Source organism: Narcine bancroftii, chromosome 2 (genome assembly GCF_036971445.1).
Source record: "Narcine bancroftii isolate sNarBan1 chromosome 2, sNarBan1.hap1, whole genome shotgun sequence".
Taxonomy (NCBI): Eukaryota; Metazoa; Chordata; class Chondrichthyes; order Torpediniformes; family Narcinidae; genus Narcine; species Narcine bancroftii.
Genome location: NC_091470.1, coordinates 119182197 through 119203387, shown reverse-complemented (window position 1 = coordinate 119203387; position 21191 = coordinate 119182197). Strand labels below are relative to the sequence as shown.

The 21191-nt window shown below is 42.5% G+C and overlaps 1 protein-coding gene across 6 annotated transcripts in view; it reads right to left on the bottom strand.

Moving 5' to 3' along the window:
* pcnx1 (pecanex 1) overlaps positions 1 to 21191 on the bottom strand; it is a 250671-nt gene that overhangs the window by 102013 nt on the left and 127467 nt on the right. For all 6 annotated transcript variants that reach the window (XM_069918117.1, XM_069918119.1, XM_069918120.1 and 3 more), the window contains 3 exons: positions 20952 to 21081; positions 14537 to 14721; positions 6166 to 6247 (listed from right to left, as the gene is read on the bottom strand). In XM_069918117.1, the coding sequence (XP_069774218.1) occupies positions 6166 to 6247; positions 14537 to 14721; positions 20952 to 21081 (397 nt within the window). The remainder of the gene's footprint in view (positions 1 to 6165; positions 6248 to 14536; positions 14722 to 20951; positions 21082 to 21191) is intronic.

Genomic DNA, 21191 nt, shown 5'->3' with positions numbered 1-21191 from the left:
AGTATATCCAGTGTCTTGACCCGAGGGTTATAAAAATGAATTACATAAAATAGGACTAGTTAATAAAAATCTGTGACAACCAAAGTGCTTTCTAAATTGGAACCAAATATGTAAAGTATGCCTACCTACAAAATTATCAGTTAGTTTGGAGAGTGAGAAAGGCAAATGTGCTCCAAGTATTGAGATAAAAGGATGTCTTTTACTGGATTTAATCTCTAAGTCAAACCATCCCGAGGCAGCTGAATATTCATTATGATGTATCCAAATAATGATACATCTAATGTTTGCTGCCCAGTAATAAATTCTCGGGTTAGATAATTCCAAGCCCCCATATCCTTTATTTTGAAGGATTTTTTTTCACCAAATGAGTATGCTTATTTTTCCATATAAAAGTGGAAATAATTAAGTCCAATTAATCAAAAAAAGATTTAGGAGCAAATAATGGGACAGCTTGAAAAATACACAAAAACTTAGGCAGGATACTCATCTTAATAACATTAACCTGTAGTGGCCCGCTACCTGGCAAGCGAACCAGCACTCAAAATGGCGGAGTAACGTGGTGAGCGCGGAAAGCCCACGCATACTAATGGCCTTCACGGGCCAGGAGCCAGCATGGCGGGAACCAGGGCCAATCAAAGGCCAGCTCGCCGGTAATGTCACATCCACCCGCAGTGGTGGGAACACCGGGCCCTGGGGTGGGAAGCTGGGTCTATAAAAGCAGAGCTAAGGAGATCAATAAATCAATCTCAACTTTACTTACATCGGTGTGTATGTTGTTCTTTTCTTGGTCTGTAGTAGCGCCTCACTACGTTGGTGACCCCGAATGGTCCAAACTGAATTTGGACCCAAAGATGATTGATCAGTTTATGCTCCACGCAGTTTCACTAAAACTGCCAACGTTCTGCACATCGGAACCACTGATACAGTTCGAACAGGCAGAAGCTCAATTTCAATTACAGCAGATCTCCAATGATCCCACAAAGTACTTCTACGTGGTAATCTCACTAGCCCAGGACACTGCAGCAAGGAACAGCAGCCTCCAGAAGAGGGCAAATATGAGACCCTAAAAGAGCTATTAACCCACATTTTTGGGCTTTCAAGGCGCGAGCGCTCCGTCCGTTTGCTGCGCATCAATGGCCGGGGGGCGGCAGGCCCCCATCCGTCCTCACGAGCGAGATGCTGGCTTTGGCCGAGGGGCACAAGCCTCGCCTGCTCTTTGATCAGATTTTTCTGGAGCAACTGTCTGAGGACATCTGACTGCTGTTTCTACCACCAACGATGGGGTACGAAGGCCAGCTGATGCTGCCCCCGGCCCCCCTCCCCACTGCATGTTTCAGGGAAACATCATGCCCAGCTGTTGTTGATAGGCATAGCGGCTGGGCAACGAGATAGCCTCATACACCTGGGACACATTCCCAGGTTGACATTTCCTGGTGGACACGGTGTGGAGGTCAGCGTACTTCCCCCCTCAGCCTATGACACCTGGAATGGGAAGCCGGGCCTGACCACGAGGGCAGCAAACAGCAGCAGCATCCAGACTTTCGGCACCCACACCATCCAGCTCCATTCTGATGATAGCCGCTTCACGTGGACTTTCATGCTGGCGGTGGTGGCACAACCACTCCTGGGTGCAGACTTTCTTCGGGCACACTGTCTACTTGTAGACTTGTCACGCCAGGACATTCCAAACATTTTCCCTGGGTGAGGCAAAGCTACCAGCCACCACCCCCCCACCCCCCACAACCTTGACTCAATCACTCTCTTAGGCAATGAGTTCACCCACATCCTAGCAGAATTCCCTCCATAGTGGCACCACAGTTCATCTCAAATGAGCCCAAGCATGGGGTGAGGCACCACATTTTCATAGAAGGGTCTCCGATTCACGCCAGGCCACCTTCCCCCTGAAAAAACAACCTCACCAAAGAAGATTCCAAGAACATGGAGGAGATGGGCCCAGTGCCGGGAAGTTGGGTCTATAAAAGCAGAGCTGGAGAGATCAATTAATCAGTCTTGACTTCCCTTATATCCATGTGTTTCTTCTCTCGCTCTGCAGTAGCGCCTCACTTTAAACCCTCCCTATTAAAGTCATCAAAAGAGGAGACCATTGAGGTAAGGATTTCTTAACATGATTCAATAAAGTAAGAAAACTTTCCTCAGACAAGTTAGTGATCTTTCTAGTAATGCGTAAATAATTGAACTGGTCTTAGCATTGGCTTTTCAGCAATTAGCTAATATTTCAGGAATCTCTAGAGCTGGAATTATCCATAAAGTATCTCTTCCTGCTGATGATCTTTTTCTATATATATCTCTAATCTTGACCATTTAATTCCATCATTTCTTAGTTAATTTGGTCAATTGTCAGGTTACAAATCAAATTTGCAGAAGAATGAATTATGGATTCTCCCTGTTCTTTTGATTCCTCAATTCCTTTTAAAATTGTTAAAACTTTTAAATTTTAAACCTTGGACAACACGATAAATACCTTCACTATCCCCAAAAAAGGAAAATTTTAATCTTCACGTTAACATTCCACAAATGAAATGTCTGACAGCCTTTCAGCTATAAATACCACAGCCTCAATCACTTCAACTGAGATAATCAATTGAAAAATCATCACTCTTTGCTGTGTCCCACATTGCTTCTTTCAAACAAATGGAACAAGTCACAACTTGAACCCTCATTCCAGATTTAAAAATACAATCAAGTCAGATGATGCAGTGGTTTAGGCCTGGTGCCCATCACAGCAGGTTTTACTTTTGAGTCACCTACCAGCAAACCTTCATTATCTGACAAGTCACTGTTATCTCTCTGCTCATTCTCACCTGATGGGAAAACTAGCAACCCATCTGTTCTGCCTCATCAATCAGATCAGTCAAATTACATCAACACAGTGGTGGAGGAATTGCATGATTCCTCCTTTCATTTAGGGGAAAATTATCAACTACAGTAATAAACAATCCAAAAGGACTGGAAAAATCTCCAAGTTTATCGGTAGTCTGTAATTCATTACAGGCAGTTGGCTGGGCTATGCAAAGGTTCCAGTACTGAGAACTGTCCCTAAATCGAGTTCTCTGTTCATTAGTTTTTCCCTTAACTACACACATTGCTTGAAATATACTTGCGATAAATTATTTAATTTCATATTTGTAATTAAATTACTGAATAATATCGCATACCAACATTAATGAATAATAATTATTATTCCTTGCTTAAAAAATGTGTGGGAGAATTTGCATAAAGTCAAATTTCTCAGTCAGTATTGGAATTACCTTGGAATAACTAGAAAAGAAAATCATTGGAAATTTATGTCTTTTTGGCTTGGCTTCGCGGACGAAGATTTATGGAGGGGGTAAAAAGTCCACGTCAGCTGCAGGCTCGTTTGTGGCTGACCAGTCCGATGCGGGACAGGCAGACACGATTGCAGCGGTTGCAAGGGAAAATTGGTTGGTTGGGGTTGGGTGTTGGGTTTTTCCTCCTTTGCCTTTTGTCAGTGAGGTGGGCTCTGCGGTCTTCTTCAAAGGAGGTTGCTGCCCGCCAAACTGTGAGGCGCCAAGATGCACGGTTTGAGGCGTTATCAGCCCACTGGCGGTGGTCAATGTGGCAGGCACCAAGAGATTTCTTTAGGCAGTCCTTGTACCTTTTATTTGGTGCACCTCTGTCACGGTGGCCAGTGGAGAGCTCGCCATATAATACGATCTTGGGAAGGCGATGGTCCTCCATTCTGGAGACGTGACCCATCCAGCGCGGCTGGATCTTCAGCAGCGTGGACTCGATGCTGTCGACCTCTGCCATCTCGAGTACCTCGACGTTAGGGGTGTGAGCGCTCCAATGGATGTTGAGGATGGAGCGGAGACAACGCTGGTGGAAGCGTTCTAGGAGCCGTAGGTGGTGCCGGTAGAGGACCCATGATTCGGAGCCGAACAGGAGTGTGGGTATGACAACGGCTCTGTATACGCTTATCTTTGTGAGGTTTTTCAGTTGGTTGTTTTTCCAGACTCTTTTGTGTAGTCTTCCAAAGGCGCTATTTGCCTTGGCGAGTCTGTTGTCTATCTCATTGTCGATCCTTGCATCTGATGAAATGGTGCAGCCGAGATAGGTAAACTGGTTGACCGTTTTGAGTTTTGTGTGCCCGATGGAGATGTGGGGGGGCTGGTAGTCATGGTGGGGAGCTGGCTGATGGAGGACCTCAGTTTTCTTCAGGCTGACTTCCAGGCCAAACATTTTGGCAGTTTCCGCAAAGCAGGACGTCAAGCGCTGAAGAGCTGGCTCTGAATGGGCAACTAAAGCGGCATCATCTGCAAAGAGTAGTTCACGGACAAGTTTCTCTTGTGTCTTGGTGTGAGCTTGCAGGCGCCTCAGATTGAAGAGACTGCCATCTGTGCGGTACCGGATGTAAACAGCGTCTTCATTGTTGGGGTCTTTCATGGCTTGGTTCAGCATCATGCTGAAGAAGATTGAAAAGAGGGTTGGTGCGAGAACACAGCCTTGCTTCACGCCATTGTTAATGGAGAAGGGTTCAGAGAGCTCATTATGTTCCGTATCATTATCCAGCAAGTCTTCAGGAAGAACATGCTAAAATTGAGCTTTAGAGTGATTTCATCAATTTTATATTGTTACATAATCTTCAACAATTCATTCCCGGCAGTTGTAATCATGGAGGGTCATGGGATGTGAGGGGGGTGGGGGGGGGGGGTTAGATTGTTGCGAAGTAGGATTACGTAGGTCAACATAATACAGTGGGCCGAAATTCTATGCACACAAGTGAAATCTACTAATACTTCACACCAAAGGAAGAAATGATATCCCAAAAACGAGGGAATTTCAATAATGGAAAGACCAGAGATGGACACAAAGAACCTGTTTGAGAAGCCTACTGTGATTCTTATCTCTCAAAGTTTCAAGACTGAAGCAGAAAGATTTTTTAAAATCAAGGATTGATGTCAAGAAATGGCAAACAAATGTCATTACTGTGCAGTACAAATTAATAATAACCCAAAAAAGTGATGAAATATATTTGGGGGTAAAGGAATGTCTTACTCTGCTTCGTGCAAATGTTCTCTTAAGGTTTTAGTTTTTCCATTCAAATTCACATGCATCTGTCAAATTAAAATATACTTTAGAAGAAAGGTCCCAAGATCAGGATCAAGCCAGAGTCCCCCCAATTTGTGAGGGGAGCAGCAGCACCTGTTGCAGAAATGTCAAGAGTGATGGTGTCAAATTAAAAAAAAACACAGAAAATTGATGGCTGTCCCCTTGAAATTTCTCAGCATTTAGTTTTGACATGAGCTTTGAACAAATGAAACAGAGAATTCAGTGACTGAAAATCAGATCAATGCAGAGTGGGAATGGTTGGCGTAGCAGTTCGCACAATGCTGTTAGAGCAGCAGCGATGGGACCGGAGTTCCGATCCCGCGGTGTCCGTAAGGCTTTTGTACATTCTTCCTGTGTCTGTGCGGGTTTTTCTCCACGGGATCTGGTTTCTTCCCAACATTCAAAAAGCACCAGGCATTGTAGGTTAATGGTGTGTAAATGGGCAGCATGGGCTCATGTGTCAAAATGGCCTGTTACCATGATGTATGTCTAAATTTTAAATTTAAATAAATGATGTACTGAAGTTACTGAGTTGGTCAGTCAGTACTCGTGGAGAGAGAAATGGAACTAATGTTTCAGATCCACAATCTTTTATTAGAATTGAAAATATATGAAAAAGTAAGTATATTTAAACTTGAAGAGAGCATTAGCAACGCTTGTGATAGGTGGAGACCAAGGTTGTCCAGGTGACACAGTTGCTTTTGGTGTCAACTAACAAGTCTACTCCTTAATCTTACATTACTGCTTCATTGTTACAACCCTCAGGATTCAATATTGAATTCAGAAATTCAGATTACCAGCCTTTCCTGGCTGTGTCAAATTGCAAGATTATCTTATTCATTAACAAAGCAGAACAGCAGAGCATCCAAAAACACTATCCTGTTAAATTGGTTGAGTGGTTCAGCAAGAACTCTCAAAAATCAAACCTGCAGACCACACCAGGGATTTTCATTCAAGATGACTGAACATGAAGGCAGGGGAATCTGTGTTCCAAGTAAAGCGGGTGTGAAAGATTCAATGAGATCCCAGTGTTTTCTAGTCACTGTTCCCTTCCTCCATCAGAATTTTACGTACCACAAGTTGTTTGATGTCCTTCTTGCAGCCGTTTCAAAGTTTACAAGTGACATGTCACAGCCCCCTGTTCCATACAATTTGCCTGGAATAAGAACATAATAACATCAGAAATAGAAACAGAAGCAGGTCACATGACGCTTTCACCATGCTTTACTATTTAATGTAATAGATGATCATCAACATTAGACCCATTTTCTTCCGATTCCCTTTGTGTCCTATTGCCCCTAGAGTCCGGAGGGAGAGAATTCCAAAGATTTATAACCACCTCCTCAGCAGACATTTCTCTTTTTTGTCCTAAATGGTCAACACTTCGTCCTGAGAATATGCTTCTGTGTTCTAGATTCTACTGCGTGAATTTTTGCATTTGATTTGTTAATTCTCCCAGAATCTCAAATTTTTCAATTAGACTATTTTAAATTCTAGTGAGAACAGAGTAATTGTACCATCTTGTCGACCAAGGTTCACTTCAAATCTAATATCTATTCAAGCCAAATGGGACCTCCTCAAGGAAACCATATTCTGCCTTAGGTATGGAGACTTGAAGACACAGAGTATTCCTAATGAGGTCTTAACAACATACTCTACAATTTGCAGTAAGAATTTTCCACTACAACCATCTTCTGATATAGTCCAAAATGAAACTATCTGACCTCAACGCTGAATTTTGTAAACTATCCCTCTGCATACCAACATTTATGTTTGTGGTGGGTAAGTTGATGGAAAGTGTTCTGAGGGCTGGCATTTACAAATATTTGGAAGAACTGGGATTGATAGGTAGTAGTCAGCATGGTTTTGTCAGGGGTAGATCATGCTTAACAAACCTTGTAGTTTTTCGAGGGGGTTACAAAAAAGGTTGATGAAGGGAAGGCTGTGGATGTTGTCTATTTAGACTTTAGTAAAGCTTTTGACAAAGTTCCCCACAGGAGGTTAGGAAAAAAGGTGGAGGCATTAGGTATAAATAAGGAGGTAGTGAAATGGATTCAGCAATGGTTGGATGGGAGGTGTCAGAGAGTAGTGGTGGAAAATTGTTTGTCCAATTGGAGGCCGGTGACTAGTGGAGTTCCTCAGGGATCGGTCCTGGGTCCACTATTGTTTGCTATATATATTAACGATCTGGAAGTAGGGGTGGAGAATTGGATAAGCAAGTTTGCGGATGATACAAAGATTGGTGGTGTTGTGGACAGTGAGGAAGATTACCGTAGATTAAAAGGTGATTTAGGAAGGCTGGAGGTGTGGGCTGAGAAATGGCTGATGGAATTTAATACAGTTAAGTGTGAGGTGTTACATTTTGGAAAGGCAAATCTAAATAGGTCATATGCATTAAATGGTAGGCTACTGAGATGTGCAGAGCAACAAAGGGATTTAGGAGTTATGGTAAATAGTACCCTCAAAGTTGATACTCAGGTAGATAGAGTAGTGAAGAAGGCATTTGGAATGTTGGCCTTCATAAATCGGAGTATTGAATTCAAGAGTTGGGATGTTATGGTGAAATTGTACAAAGCACTGGTGAGGCCAAGTTTGGAATACCGTGTTCAGTTTTGGTCACCGAATTATAGGAAGGATATAAACAAAATAGAGAGAGTGCAGAGAAGGTTCATGAGAATGTTGACAGGATGTCAGGGTTTGAGTTACAGAGAAAGGTTGAGCAGCCTGGGGCTTTTTTCTCTGGAACGTAGAAGATTGAGGGGGGATTTGATGGAGGTGTTCAAGATTTTAAAAGGGACTGAGAGAGTCAACGTGGATAGGCTTTTTCAATTAAGAGTGGGGGATATTCAAACCGGAGGCCATGGTTTGAGATTGTAGGGGGAAAATTATAAGGGGAACATGAGGGGAAATTTCTTCACGCAAAGGGTGGTTGGGATGTGGAATAAGCTTCCGGCAGAGGTGGTTGAAGCAAGGTCGTTATTTACATTTAAGGAAAGACTGGATAATTACATGGAGGGGAGAGGATTAGAGGGGTATGGACCAGGTGCTGGTCAGTGGGACTAGGAGGGTGGGGATTTGTTCTGGCATGGACCAATAGGGCCAAACTGGCCTTTTCTGTGCTGTATATGGTTATATGGTTAAAATATACTATATTTCTATTCCCCCAGTGAAAATGGAATTTCTTTAATTTCGCCACATTCCACTCCATCTGTTGCCTTTATGTCCATTCACTTCACTGTCCACAAATCTTCCCAGACCAAGACCTCAAAGCCCATCTGCCTCTGCTTCAGTACATGTAAATTACACATTTTGTCATAAATAATTATAAATAACTATGAGCCTGGTGATGCCAATTAGAAATAATCATAATATTTGGAAAAAAACATCAAATGGAACAAATTACTCAAGTTATTTAAAAAAATTAAAATATGAATAACTGCATTCATACAAGAATGGTTTATAGCACAGAACAGGCCCTTCAGCCTGAATGGTCCATGTCAACCAAGTTTTCTACCAAAGCCCATATTTGACCCCTATTCCGTCTACGTACTTTTCTAATTATTGCTTGAACGTAACAATTGTACCTACGTCTACCACTCCTTCTGGCAGTTTATTCCATGTGCCCACCACCTTTGTGTAAAAAATGCCCCCTCACACCTTTAACCATTACACTGGTAATGGGAAATGACTATTTACCTCATCTATGTCTGTCATGGTTTTCTATACCTTTCTCAGCCTCTTGCACTCCCAGGAGAAAAGGCCGAAGACCATCGTTCTACCTCTGCCTTCCTGTCCCTGCAATGTACTTGTGAAATTTTTATGCATTCTTCTAGCTCGATGATGTTCTTCCTACAACCAGATTATCCTCTGGTCATTGTGAAGTGGAGAGGGACGATATTTATGTAGAAAACATACCAATGATACAAAAATCATTGCATAAAACACATTTCAAGTTATCAAAAGTCTCAAGTTCCAAACAGTAATCAACCAACCTCCCAATCCTTAACACACACAATTTATTGCAAAGAAAGCATCATCTTTCTTTCTCATGAATGAATATATTTCAAGGATTAATAACGGAATGCCAGACACACTAGGAGCTGAAAAAACCTAATCTAACTAATGAGGGGTTCTGGCCTACAATGTTGACTGTTTTTTTTCCCTCTCCCATGATACTGCTTGCCCTGCTGATTTTCTCCAGCATATTGTGTGATACTCCAGATTCCAACATCTGCAGCCTCTTGTGTGTCCCTTTAATTTTCCAACTGTCTTCATTTAAATGACATTTCCACTGTTCATTTATTTAAAATAACAAGTATCAAGAAAAAAACCAGTTCAATTTAAGTACTGTGCCCAAAGTTTGACACAGAACTGCCAATTTACATGAGTGGTTCATTATCATTTCCCAAGATCTTGTGGGACAAACAAGCTTAGCCAACCAAAGGGGCAGTTGAAGATTTATTAAACATATTTATCAAACATTAATTGGTTGATTCAACATATTTAAATATTAGTTTTCCAAGTTTGATAGTGTCAAGGCAAGAGAGGATGCAAACTTTCAATCCTACACTTTCAGTCTACACTGAAAGCCATAAACTGGATAAACAAAGAAAATGGGTCACAAAAAAAATTCCGTTTTCTTTGTGGAAACCATTACTTCACGTTTTCCTGGGAGACTTTTTTTTTTAAATCAGGTTTTTTTCCCCCCCCTCAAATTATTTGGGTTGTTTTGAAAAATCACACTGATTGGGTCAAAATCTCAGTCCAAGCAAAAAACTGATTGAATCAGTACAATTCTTGTCATTTCTTAAGGCAAGTTTGCTTGTTATGCATCTGTTGAATATTTTAACACTTTTAGAAGTTACCTGCCATTGTTTTGACAATTTATGAGCAATCTGAAATGTTACCCCTGTACACTTTTAGACAAATTATCTTTACACTAAAGCAATATTAAAGGATTTCCTCATATTATTTTGACAGAGCTGCCTTCAGACTTGTATGTGCTTATGTAAATACATCATTGTGGATTTATATCAAGCACAGATCCTTTTGGAATTCTTTCTCACTCAGCTCATTTCTCATTAAACCAAAATTCTTAAATAGATGAAAGAAGAGATCCCACAGCCAGATCTAATAATCAGCGGCTTAATTTGTTGCCTGCCAAAATTTGTTTAAGACTCTACACAATGGATTAGTAGAAATGATATCTGTGCAGAATGAGCAGTTATCAAGAGAGAGTAACAGTAATATGACAGATTCCTCTCAGAGCTTCTCTTTTTTTGTTTCATAAATTGAAGTACCAATCAGCATAGCCTCTATGCTGTATGGACTTGAATGTCTGAAAAAAAACCCAATATATTTGACCTAAAACAATATATACTCAGACAATATACAGAGAACAATGCATTTTGAGCTCAGGCTTGAAACATTGATGCCGTTTTACTTTCTATGGATGCTGTGTGACCTGCTGAGTTTCTCAGATTGAACAATATGTGCAATTGTATCTGCTTCCACCACAATTCCTGGTCTGTTCCAGGCATTTACCACTCTCTGTGTGAAATATATGCTCTGAACATCTCCCTTAAAGTTCCTCTCCTGGCCTTTGGCTGTCTTCTAGGTTATGACACTTTTCCCTGGGGAAAAGATTCTGACTGTTCACTCTATGAATGCCTCTCAAGATTTTAGAAATCTCTTTCGCATTGTCCCTCAGCCTCCTACAGCCCAGAGAAAACAACCAAAGTCCATTTGATCTCTCCCCGTAACTCGTACCTTCTAAACCAGGTAACTTCCTGGAAAATCTATTCTGTACCCTTTCCAAAGCCTCCAGGAATGGCAAACCAGAATCGCACACAGTTTTCCAAATGCAACAAACTTTTATATAGTTGCAACATGACCTCCTTTTATACTCAATGTCCCACCAATGAAGTCAAGCATATTGTATGCTTTCTTTACCAACCCATTTACTTTCAAAGCCACTTTCAAAGGGTGATGGACCTGGATCCCCAGATCCTGTGCATATCAATACTTTTCAGAGCCCGACCATTAACTGTACATACTTCTTTCCATTTGACCTCCTAAAGTGCAACACCTCACAATTTTCCAGTTTAAATTCCATCTGCCAGTTCTCCACCCACATCTGTAACTGATGTAGAAACTGCTATATTCTTTGATAGCCCTTGACACAATTCCAGCAATCTTTGTATCATATCCCCAACAATGAAGACGCTGTTTACATCCGGTACCGCACGGATGGCAGTCTCTTCAATCTGAGGCGCCTGCAAGCTCACACCAAGACACAAGAGAAACTTGTCTGTGAACTACTCTTTGCAGATGATGCCGCTTTAGTTGCCCATTCAGAGCCAGCTCTTCAGCGCTTGACGTCCTGCTTTGCGGAAACTGCCAAAATGTTTGGCCTGGAAGTCAGCCTGAAGAAAACTGAGGTCCTCCATCAGCCAGCTCCCCACCATGACTACCAGCCCCCCCACATCTCCATCGGGCACACAAAACTCAAAACGGTCAACCAGTTTACCTATCTCGGTTGCACCATTTCATCAGATGCAAGGATCGACAATGAGATAGACAACAGACTCGCCAAGGCAAATAGCGCCTTTGGAAGACTACACAAAAGAGTCTGGAAAAACAACCAACTGAAAAACCTCACAAAGATAAGCGTATACAGAGCCGTTGTCATACCCACACTCCTGTTCGGCTCCGAATCATGGGTCCTCTACCGGCACCACCTACGGCTCCTAGAACGCTTCCACCAGCGTTGTCTCCGCTCCATCCTCAACATCCATTGGAGCGCTTACACCCCTAACGTCGAAGTACTCGAGATGGCAGAGGTCGACAGCATCGAGTCCACGCTGCTGAAGATCCAGCTGCGCTGGATGGGTCACGTCTCCAGAATGGAGGACCATCGCCTTCCCAAGATCGTGTTATATGGCGAGCTCTCCACTGGCCACCGTAACAGAGGTGCACCAAAGAAAAGGTACAAGGACTGCCTAAAGAAATCTCTTGGTGCCTGCCACATTGACCACCGCCAGTGGGCTGATAACGCCTCAAACCGTGCATCTTGGCGCCTCACAGTTTGGCGGGCAGCAACCTCCTTTGAAGAAGACCGCAGAGCCCACCTCACTGACAAAAGGCAAAGGAGGAAAAACCCAACACCCAACCCCAACCAACCAATTTTCCCTTGCAACTGCTGCAATCGTGTCTGCCTGTCCCGCATCGGACTTGTCAGCCACAAACGAGCCTGCAGCTGACGTGGACTTTTTACCCCCTCCATAAATCTTCGTCCGCGAAGCCAAGCCAAAGACTACCCTACCCATCTTCTTTCACAGATATAGGACCTATGCGACTTATGTCCATCCGCACATACAACCAAATTTCTTTAAAAATATATACAAGAAAATACATAAAATTGACATGGTTTATGCTGTATTTGACAAACTATAACAGGGATACAGGGCATACAAGAACCAAAATGTAAGTACTTACTTTGTTAGTCAGTGTTCTGTGGTCCATAGGCTGGGCTCGGCCATCTTGATTCCTGTGCACCTGCGCGAGTCTTCGTTTGACGCATGAGCAGTGGATTCGTGTAATGGAGTTCAGTTGGCGTATGTGCAAGGGTTAAGGGCGCAAGGGTTAAGGGCCCAAATTCAATATCAATATCGTCAGGGCACTTAACCCTCGCACATGCACCAAGTGAATTCCAATAAGCACAGGAATCAGATGGCCGCGCCCAGACTATGAACCCCGGGCGTGCACATTTTGGCTCTTTTGTTCCCTGTTAGCTTGTCAAATACAACAGTTGATTCAAATGTCTGCTTTAAAACGTCAGTACTCTACACGCGTGGGCAAAATTCCGACTTGCATCTATTTCAAGATATGACCAATCCTTTGGTCCCAATTATGGTTGCAAATGGAGAAGTACCTGTATCTACGTCACACACAGCAAGGGTACCATCTCTTAATGAAAACACAGTTGATGATTGCACATCAAAACTGCAAGAATACCTTGCCTTTTCAGCCTTTCCTCTATCCACAATGTCAGTTACTTAAACGTGTGAAGGACTGCTTCTCAATTTCCCTTGCCACCTTCTTTCATTGTTTCCACTGCTTTAAATGTGTTATCCAGACAGGTAAACTTAAAATGCTTATGTGACAATATACATGCGCTCTTTAAATGGCATTATCCCATCTCAATTTCCACACTCGACTCATTCAGATGTGTGATCCCCTCTAACTGGCAGCTCATCATTCATTTTGCTGCTAACTTCCATCCCGAACTCAAAGCCAGCTCTGCTGGAGCTGATTTGATGGCACTGCCAGTGCTAGTGTGGACCCACACGAAGCAGAGATACAGCACTCCCCCTGCAGAGGCCAACAGCTCTGTCCGACTACCATCAGCTCCATATATGCTTTAAAGGAACTGACATTGGGTTATCATAAGATTCTGCAACCACAAGATCTGGTTCCAAGACAGTGATGCGGCCATGAGAGGATGCAGGCTAAGGGGAAGCAGAGAACTGGCGCAGGGCACCCGAAAACAAGAAGGCCACCCCCCCCCCCCCCCCCATTAGAGAAGGAGAAGCAGAGAAGATGACTCACGGGATGCTGACCAGCAAGGGACTCCGAGGCTGAAGTACACACTGGCGGCGGGCTGTTGGTGACTTGAGGTGAGTAATCCACACAGGCTGCAGGCTGCTGACGACTGCGGTCGAGGGACTCGTACCAGGCTCTGAGTCTATTCAGGGGCAGCTCTTCCTTTTATAGTGGGCTCGACCGCGTCATCACCAGGGCATGGCTTGAGTGGGCCAGCCACCAATTGGTTGCTTCCAGCATCCGAGCCCCCAACTGGGCCCCCTGGGATCTGCTGGCGGTGATTGACCAGTTTCACCATTCCACCAGCGACCCATGGAACGGGCGTCTCAGCCTGTGCGAGGTTTGGCCAGTTGTCGCATGCAATGGCCATTTCCGGTGTTGGCCTGAGGTATGGGCCACGACACTGCAGAGTGTTATATTTCTATGTTTGACGTTAACATTATACTTAATCATCAACGGTTCAAAAATTGTTTAAAAAGAAATTTAAAAGCTCAAATCAGCAACTTAAAGAGAGAATATCCTTAAAACACAGGCTGATTTTGCATCCCATAAAACTATTGTAAGCTCATTTAACTCTGAATTTGAATGTCATACCCAACATGACTGCTGACTTGCTTCTTTTGAATGGTTTTATGGTTTGCATTGCTGGTTTTAATTTTCAATGTCATTCCCCAAAAGGTACGGACTTGTCAGCCACAAACGAGCCTGCAGCTGACGTGGACATTTACCCCTCCATAAATCTTCGTCCGCGAAGCCAAGCCAAAGAAAGAACTCTGATTGAATATGACAGAATTTAATATTAATGATCAGACGACAACAGTTGACTGGTTTTGATGCCTACCAAGCTCATCCTGTAAACTGCAGCCACCAATAGCAGAAGCGCTGTCATGTGATGGTTCCAAGTTGACACTTCCATTTCTGACCAGTAGCGAGGCGCTGGCGCTGAGCACCGCAGCTTGAGACGGGGGACAGGACTGTATTTTGATCTGAGAAGTTGATGACTGACCCTGCTGACCATCTTGAAGGCTGCAGCAAAAAGTCATCCACATCAAAAGACAACAAGAGAAAACATTGACCTGACAGAGTTGACCATGCTCTGATTAACAGGGGAACACAAAAGCACACCAGCAGGAGAAGCCTGGATAGTCGTGTGGCTTAGGTTCACAAAATCAAAGAATTACAATCCTTCAAATAGTAACAACACAAAAACAGAAGGCAGAGAATTTTTAACCCAACAAATGGCTTTTAGGCAATTGACTGATCTCTACTTTGTGAACTGGTGTAATAAATGTCAAATTTTGCATTTCACCCCAGACACACATATATCTATTTTTATGGTTGTTTAAAACCGAACACAAAAAAGTAGATACTGCACAATGAAGAGAGAGATGTCCTGTTATGAAAGACACAGTATGAAGACTATGACTGTATTAATGGATTAATAATCAAGATTATTCACTTTTGAATCCTCATTATATCAATGTACAAAATATTTAATACATACCATATCCATCAAATGTGAGTGTTTTTAAAACTCTAGTTTAAATTTTATGCGCTGCAGTAAGTCAGTAAAGTGAGCCAAAAAGCAAACAAAACATTAGGGCTTCTTGTAATTTCATTGCTGGATTGGACATGGTGTGGAATCTCTGGTAATGGATCAATGTAAGCAGAATACACCTTCCAAAGCTAGAACAGAACCAGCTCACTTCACAAAATCAACTAAGCTAGTTGATTTTAAAGTTACATTTCTGGATCCCAGTTATTGTGCGTTTTTCAGTTAGATATTCAACTCTGTCCCTTGCTATTCCCTCGGAGCCTTTCATTATGAATTATGTCTGCGGCAACAGCAAGGACCTCCCAGCGGCCGACCACTTTAATTCCACAGTCCACTGCAACGCTGACATGTCTGTCCATGGCCACATGTACTGTAAAAGTGAGGCCTCCTGCATTACACCTTACATTCCATCTTGGCAGTCTCCAACCAGATGGCATCAATATTAACCTGGAATTTCCATTAACCCCCTCCCTGGGTCTCTCTCTCTCTCTCCCTCATCCTCAAGCTCCCCGACCCCTCCCCTATCAGAGAGCTACCCATCTCAGTCTTCTGCCCTCTCCCCCCCATCACTTCTCAGCTTCTTTCTCTTCTACTCTCCCATTTGTTCACCTGTACCTCTCCCTTCCCCTCCCCCCAGCCCACCTTCTTATTCGGGAATCTGCCTGGTTTCTGCCATTCCTGACAAAAGGCTCAGGGCCGAAACATTGTGATTAGCCTTTACTCTGCTGAGTGGCCGGTTTTGTGCACTGCCATGAAACTGCAGCGTGTGCTGATTTACTCTCATGAATCTTTCATGAAGATTTAGTTATTTTAAGGAAAGCAGATGCCTTGATTCAACATAAGCTTGAGCTTTTAGAATCCCTAAATATTTTGCAAGTTTTAACATTTTTAATTTGAGAAACTCGATTATGTAACCTCACTGTTCTTTAAAAGTTGTATTTGTTTTCCAAATTTATTTGGGACAGAGTGTAACTATTAAGATTTGAAATGAACATATTACAATGTCCAAATCTGTAATTCAACATGTTGATACAAATGAACAGAATGGGCAAGTACAGGCCCATTGTGGTATTGACTTATATAAACCTATTCAACAATCGAAATTTTCCCTACCTCGCACCCAAAACCCTTTACTTTTCTTGCATCCACGTGCCTGTCCATGAGTTTTTTTTTTAAATGTCCCTATTATATCAACCTCCTCCACCACCCCTGACAATGCATTCCAGGCACCCACTACACCATGTAAAAATAATGTACCCCTGACCTCTCCCCTGAACTTTCTTCCCCTCACTTTAAACAGATATCTCTGCTACTTGTTAATGTCGCCTCAGGAAAAAAGGTGCTGTCTGACTACCCTATCTCTGCCTCTCATAATCTTGTAGACCTCTATCATTTCACCACCTATCCTTCTTCATTCTAAAGAGAAAAGCCCTAGCTCTGTTAATCTTGCCTAATAAGACAAGTTCTCCAATCCAGGTAAAACATCCTGGGAAATCTCCTCTGCATCTTCTCCACAGCTTTCACATCCTCCCTGTAATGAGGCAACAAGAATGGAACACAATAGTCAAATTGTGACCTCACCAGAGTTTTATAGAGCTGCAACAGTACCTCAATCAACCTACCCAATCAACCTGCACAGAAACCTTGCGAGATCTATGGATTTGGACCCCAGGTTCTTCTGTCTTGCAAAGAGGATGAGAGGGGACTTAATAGGTCACATCTCCAGAATGGAGGACCACCGCCTTCCCAAGATCGTGTTATATGGTGAGCCCTCCACTGGCCACCGTGACAGAGGTGCCCCAAAGAAGAGGTACAAGGACTGCCTAAAGAAATCTCTTGGTGCCTGCCACATTGACCACCGCCAGTGGGCTGATATCGCCTCAAACCGTGCATCTTGGCGCCTCACAGTTCGGCGGGCAGCAACCTCCTTTGAAGAAGACCGCAGAGCCCACCTCACTGACAAAAGACAAAGGAGGAAAAACCCAACACCCAATTTTCCCTTGCAACCGCTGCAACCGTGTCTGCTTGTCCCGCATCGGACTTGTCAGCCACAAACGAGCCTGCAGCTGACGTGGACAATTACCCCTCCATAAATCTTCGTCTGCGAAGCCAAGCCAAAGAAAAGAAAATAAGATTACGAGAGGCATAGATAAGGTAAACAGCCAGCACTTTTTTTCTCAGGGATGGAGTAGCAAGCACCAGAGGACATCTGTACAAAGTGAGGGGAGAAAAGTTTAGGGGAGACATCAGGGGCAAGTATTTTTTTTCCTTACACAGAGTAGTGGGTGCCTGGAATGCATTGCCAGGGGTAGTGGTGCAAACTGGAACAATGGGACATTGAAGAGACTCTTAGACAGGGACATGATGAAAGAAAAATAGAAGGTTATGTGGTAGGAAGGGTTTCATTTTTTTTGTAGGTATATATAGGTCGGCGCAACATCATCATCTGAAGGTCTTGTACTGTGCTGTAATGTTCTGTGGTTTCTGTACCATACAGTTGAGAGGCAATTTGAAAGTATAATTGTTGAACAAAGAAAAACATGGAAGAATGACCAACTGGAAAACAAACAGCTAGCAAGTTGAAATGTCAAACGATCATATTTTGTGGTAATATGTTATGAATCTGTAACCCTCTCTCAGGCTACATAAATAATAATTAATATTTTAAAGCTTTTTCCATTATGTATTAACTTTTGCAATAATTTTTTTCTGAAAAATAGTATCAGGACCCACTTACTGATCATGGCAACATCATGTACAAGTTACTAATTACAAGAGATTTGCACTTCTTAGATGAACTTGACAAAGCCTTGAGCCAAAAGCTGAAGTGTGAATATTGTTAATCCTGGAAAACCAGACTTGGCCTGACTGAACTGCTCAAGCACTCACATGATTCCAGAGTCTATTCCAACAGAGGCTTTTACTTCTGGCAGTTTCAGTCATGCATTCCTGAACGTTGAATGACTGGTACATTTCATTGCCAGATTGGTGGTGTTGAGAGGATGGACCAGACAAAATGGTCACCCTAATCCTTTACAATGGAGTTAAACAAGAAAAGTCTGCAGATGTTGGGGTTAAGTGCAACATACAAATGTGCTGGAGAAACTCAGTAGGTCATGCAGCATCTCGAGAGGAAGCAATGTTTCAGGCCTGAGCCCTCCTTCAGGAATAAGAAAATGTTTATGACGAAGAGCCCAGACCAGAAACATTACTTACCCTTTATTTCAATCACTGAAAACAAATGATATAATTGACTGAAAATAATATCTACTCGGTCAATGCACATAGAATTTTGGGCTCAGGCTTGAATCGTCGATGGCTTTTTACTTCCTATGGATGCTGTGCGACCTGCTGAGTTTCTCCAGCATGTTTGTGTATTGTCCTTTAGATTGGAGGTTAGGCACAGAGCAAGCAACTTTGCTCATACAGAAGTAAAATATATCACTGAATTAGCAGTGGGGAATTAAAAATCAGCCACTACTGTATGCGATGGTCTTCAGGAGTCAATGTCTCATGTGAATGCCAATTGTGAAAACCAAAACAAGGCGACTGGAAGAAAGAACGAAGTGCTCCGCAACAAAAATGCAAAACGGATTTTTAGAACACACTGACAATGCTTGAAACTGGAAATCTAACCAGGTCATAGATTATAGATCTTGTCAGAATGAGACAAAATACAGCTGGAGGCAAGGTAAAACAGCATAGTGGAAAGCTATAGTAGTGGTGATAAACCTGGTGCATAGTTGGGAAACAACTGAGCCACTTGCCAGAAAACAGCTACAGATCAAACAAGTTCATTGTTACCCTATCAGATTTAAAACACACTTCATCAACTCTATGCTTCTGTCTTTGACAAAGTGAACTGTGGCACCCAACTAGCCTTGAATATAACATCAGAGAAGCCACGTGGGACATCACATCTATACCAACTCTGCACAAGAGCAATCCTATTTATTCCAACCTCCAGCCTGCTCTCAATTTCCTGTAAATTTGTTTCTTTTGAAAAACTATTCAGCTTCCTTTCAAATGTTTCAATGGATACAACTCTGTCTGCACATTTTGGCTACTTGCTGCAGAAAAATAATTTTTTCTTATGGTAATTATGTTTTTTTGGGCAATTCTTTTCACCCTGTAGTCCCTTAGTGGTCGACTCTTCTATCAATGAGCAGAGGAGCTCCTCTCTGTCTGCAGCATTCATGATTTAAGAACCAAGTCAGATCCCCTCACAAGCTTCTCTGTTCCAAGGAGAATCACCTGACCTTTGCCAATCTATCCACATAAATAACATCATCCCCCTTTCTGCTCCAAGCACAATATCTTTTGCACCCTCTCTAAGATTTTAACACCTTTACTGAAGCTGGAGCTCATAAAGAGGGACAATAATCTAGTGGGAGCCAAATCAGCATTTTTTAAAAATTCATCAATCATTCCATGCCCTTTCAACCTTTTTTTTCTGAATCTATCCGACCACTTTCAATGAATTGTGAACATTGTCCCATAACCTTTTGCATTTCTAACCCATTTTATATTGCACCTTTTAACCTATTATATTTGGATCCTTAATTTTCATTAACCTTCACCTGCCACATATTTGTCTGTGTATATTTTCTTGGAATCTCTGAATATTCCCCTCACAGTTCACTACACCTCCAAGTTCCGTATCACCTGCAAATCTGGCAGGTCTAATCGTAACGTTGAAATCTAATTAAATAATATAAAGAAAGAAAAAGCAGTGATCCTAAGCCCCAGGGGAACTCCACTGTCCACTTAACTGCAGTCTGATTATTAGTGCTCTCAGTTTCACATTCTCAGTCTATTTTAAATTCACGCTGCTGCAGTCTTTTTTAATTCTGTTTTAATTCACCACCTCTGGCATGTTGTAACAATGCACCCATAAACAGAGGGAGGCTACATCACTTTGCCAACAATATTTTAGATATGTGGAAGCAAGATTCTAAATTGATTGAAAGTGAGAATTAATTAGTAACTTGTGGGTTGCCAGAATTTACCAAGCACGGGCAGGACTGGGACATCATTTCAAGTGTTTGAATTCATGGAAACCCTGGGAAGCTTTAAAAATAATAATTTTGCAGAATTGCAAAGCCAACATTAATAATATAAAATATCATTTATGTATGTTTTTCTTAAAAATTAGAATAAAGTTAAATTTAACAGGTCCTTCTGGCTACAGTATTTTTTTTGAAGGTGGGAGGAAACTGGAGCATCCGGAGGAAACCCAAGTCACGGGGAGAATGTTCAAACTCCTGAAGGACAGCACCGGATTTAAACCTGGGTTGCTGGTGCACGAGCTAGTGATTTGGGGACAGGTGAAATGAATAAAAATACGCACAATTATTCCTGGCCAAGGATTCAGGTCTGAAGCATTGATGAACTTTTACTTCCTAAGGATGGATGCCACATGACCTGCTGAATTTCTCCAGCATCTGCAGATTTTCTTGATTAACACCACTTTGGAGATGTATTCCAAAAGGAAGAAGCCTCACCATAGTCTAAGACTTGCAACATCATAACATACTGCACAAAGCAGCAGACAAACATGGATTTCTATTGAACCAGTATCCTCATGCAACAGCAGCTGACGACACAGAACATGCTTTAGGTTTTAGCAACAGCACAGAAAGTAGTGCAATGCACTCAGTATTTGAAATGCAAACTACACATGGTCACTTTTCGGTCATACCTGAGAGGTGATCCAATAAGAGAGGCTGGAGGGGTGGGGTTGCTTCCCGCATTATGCCGCCGGCGTACAGCTTGGCGCCTGAACGTACTGCGCTCACGACGAAAAGTAACCGTCTCATCAGTGGCTTGGGCTGGTATAGCAAGACAGGTGTTAGCAAAACAAGTATCATCAATGGGTCAAAAACAGGATGAGCAATCCCATTCTGTTCATGTTAAATGGCTATTTACAGGGACCATCCAT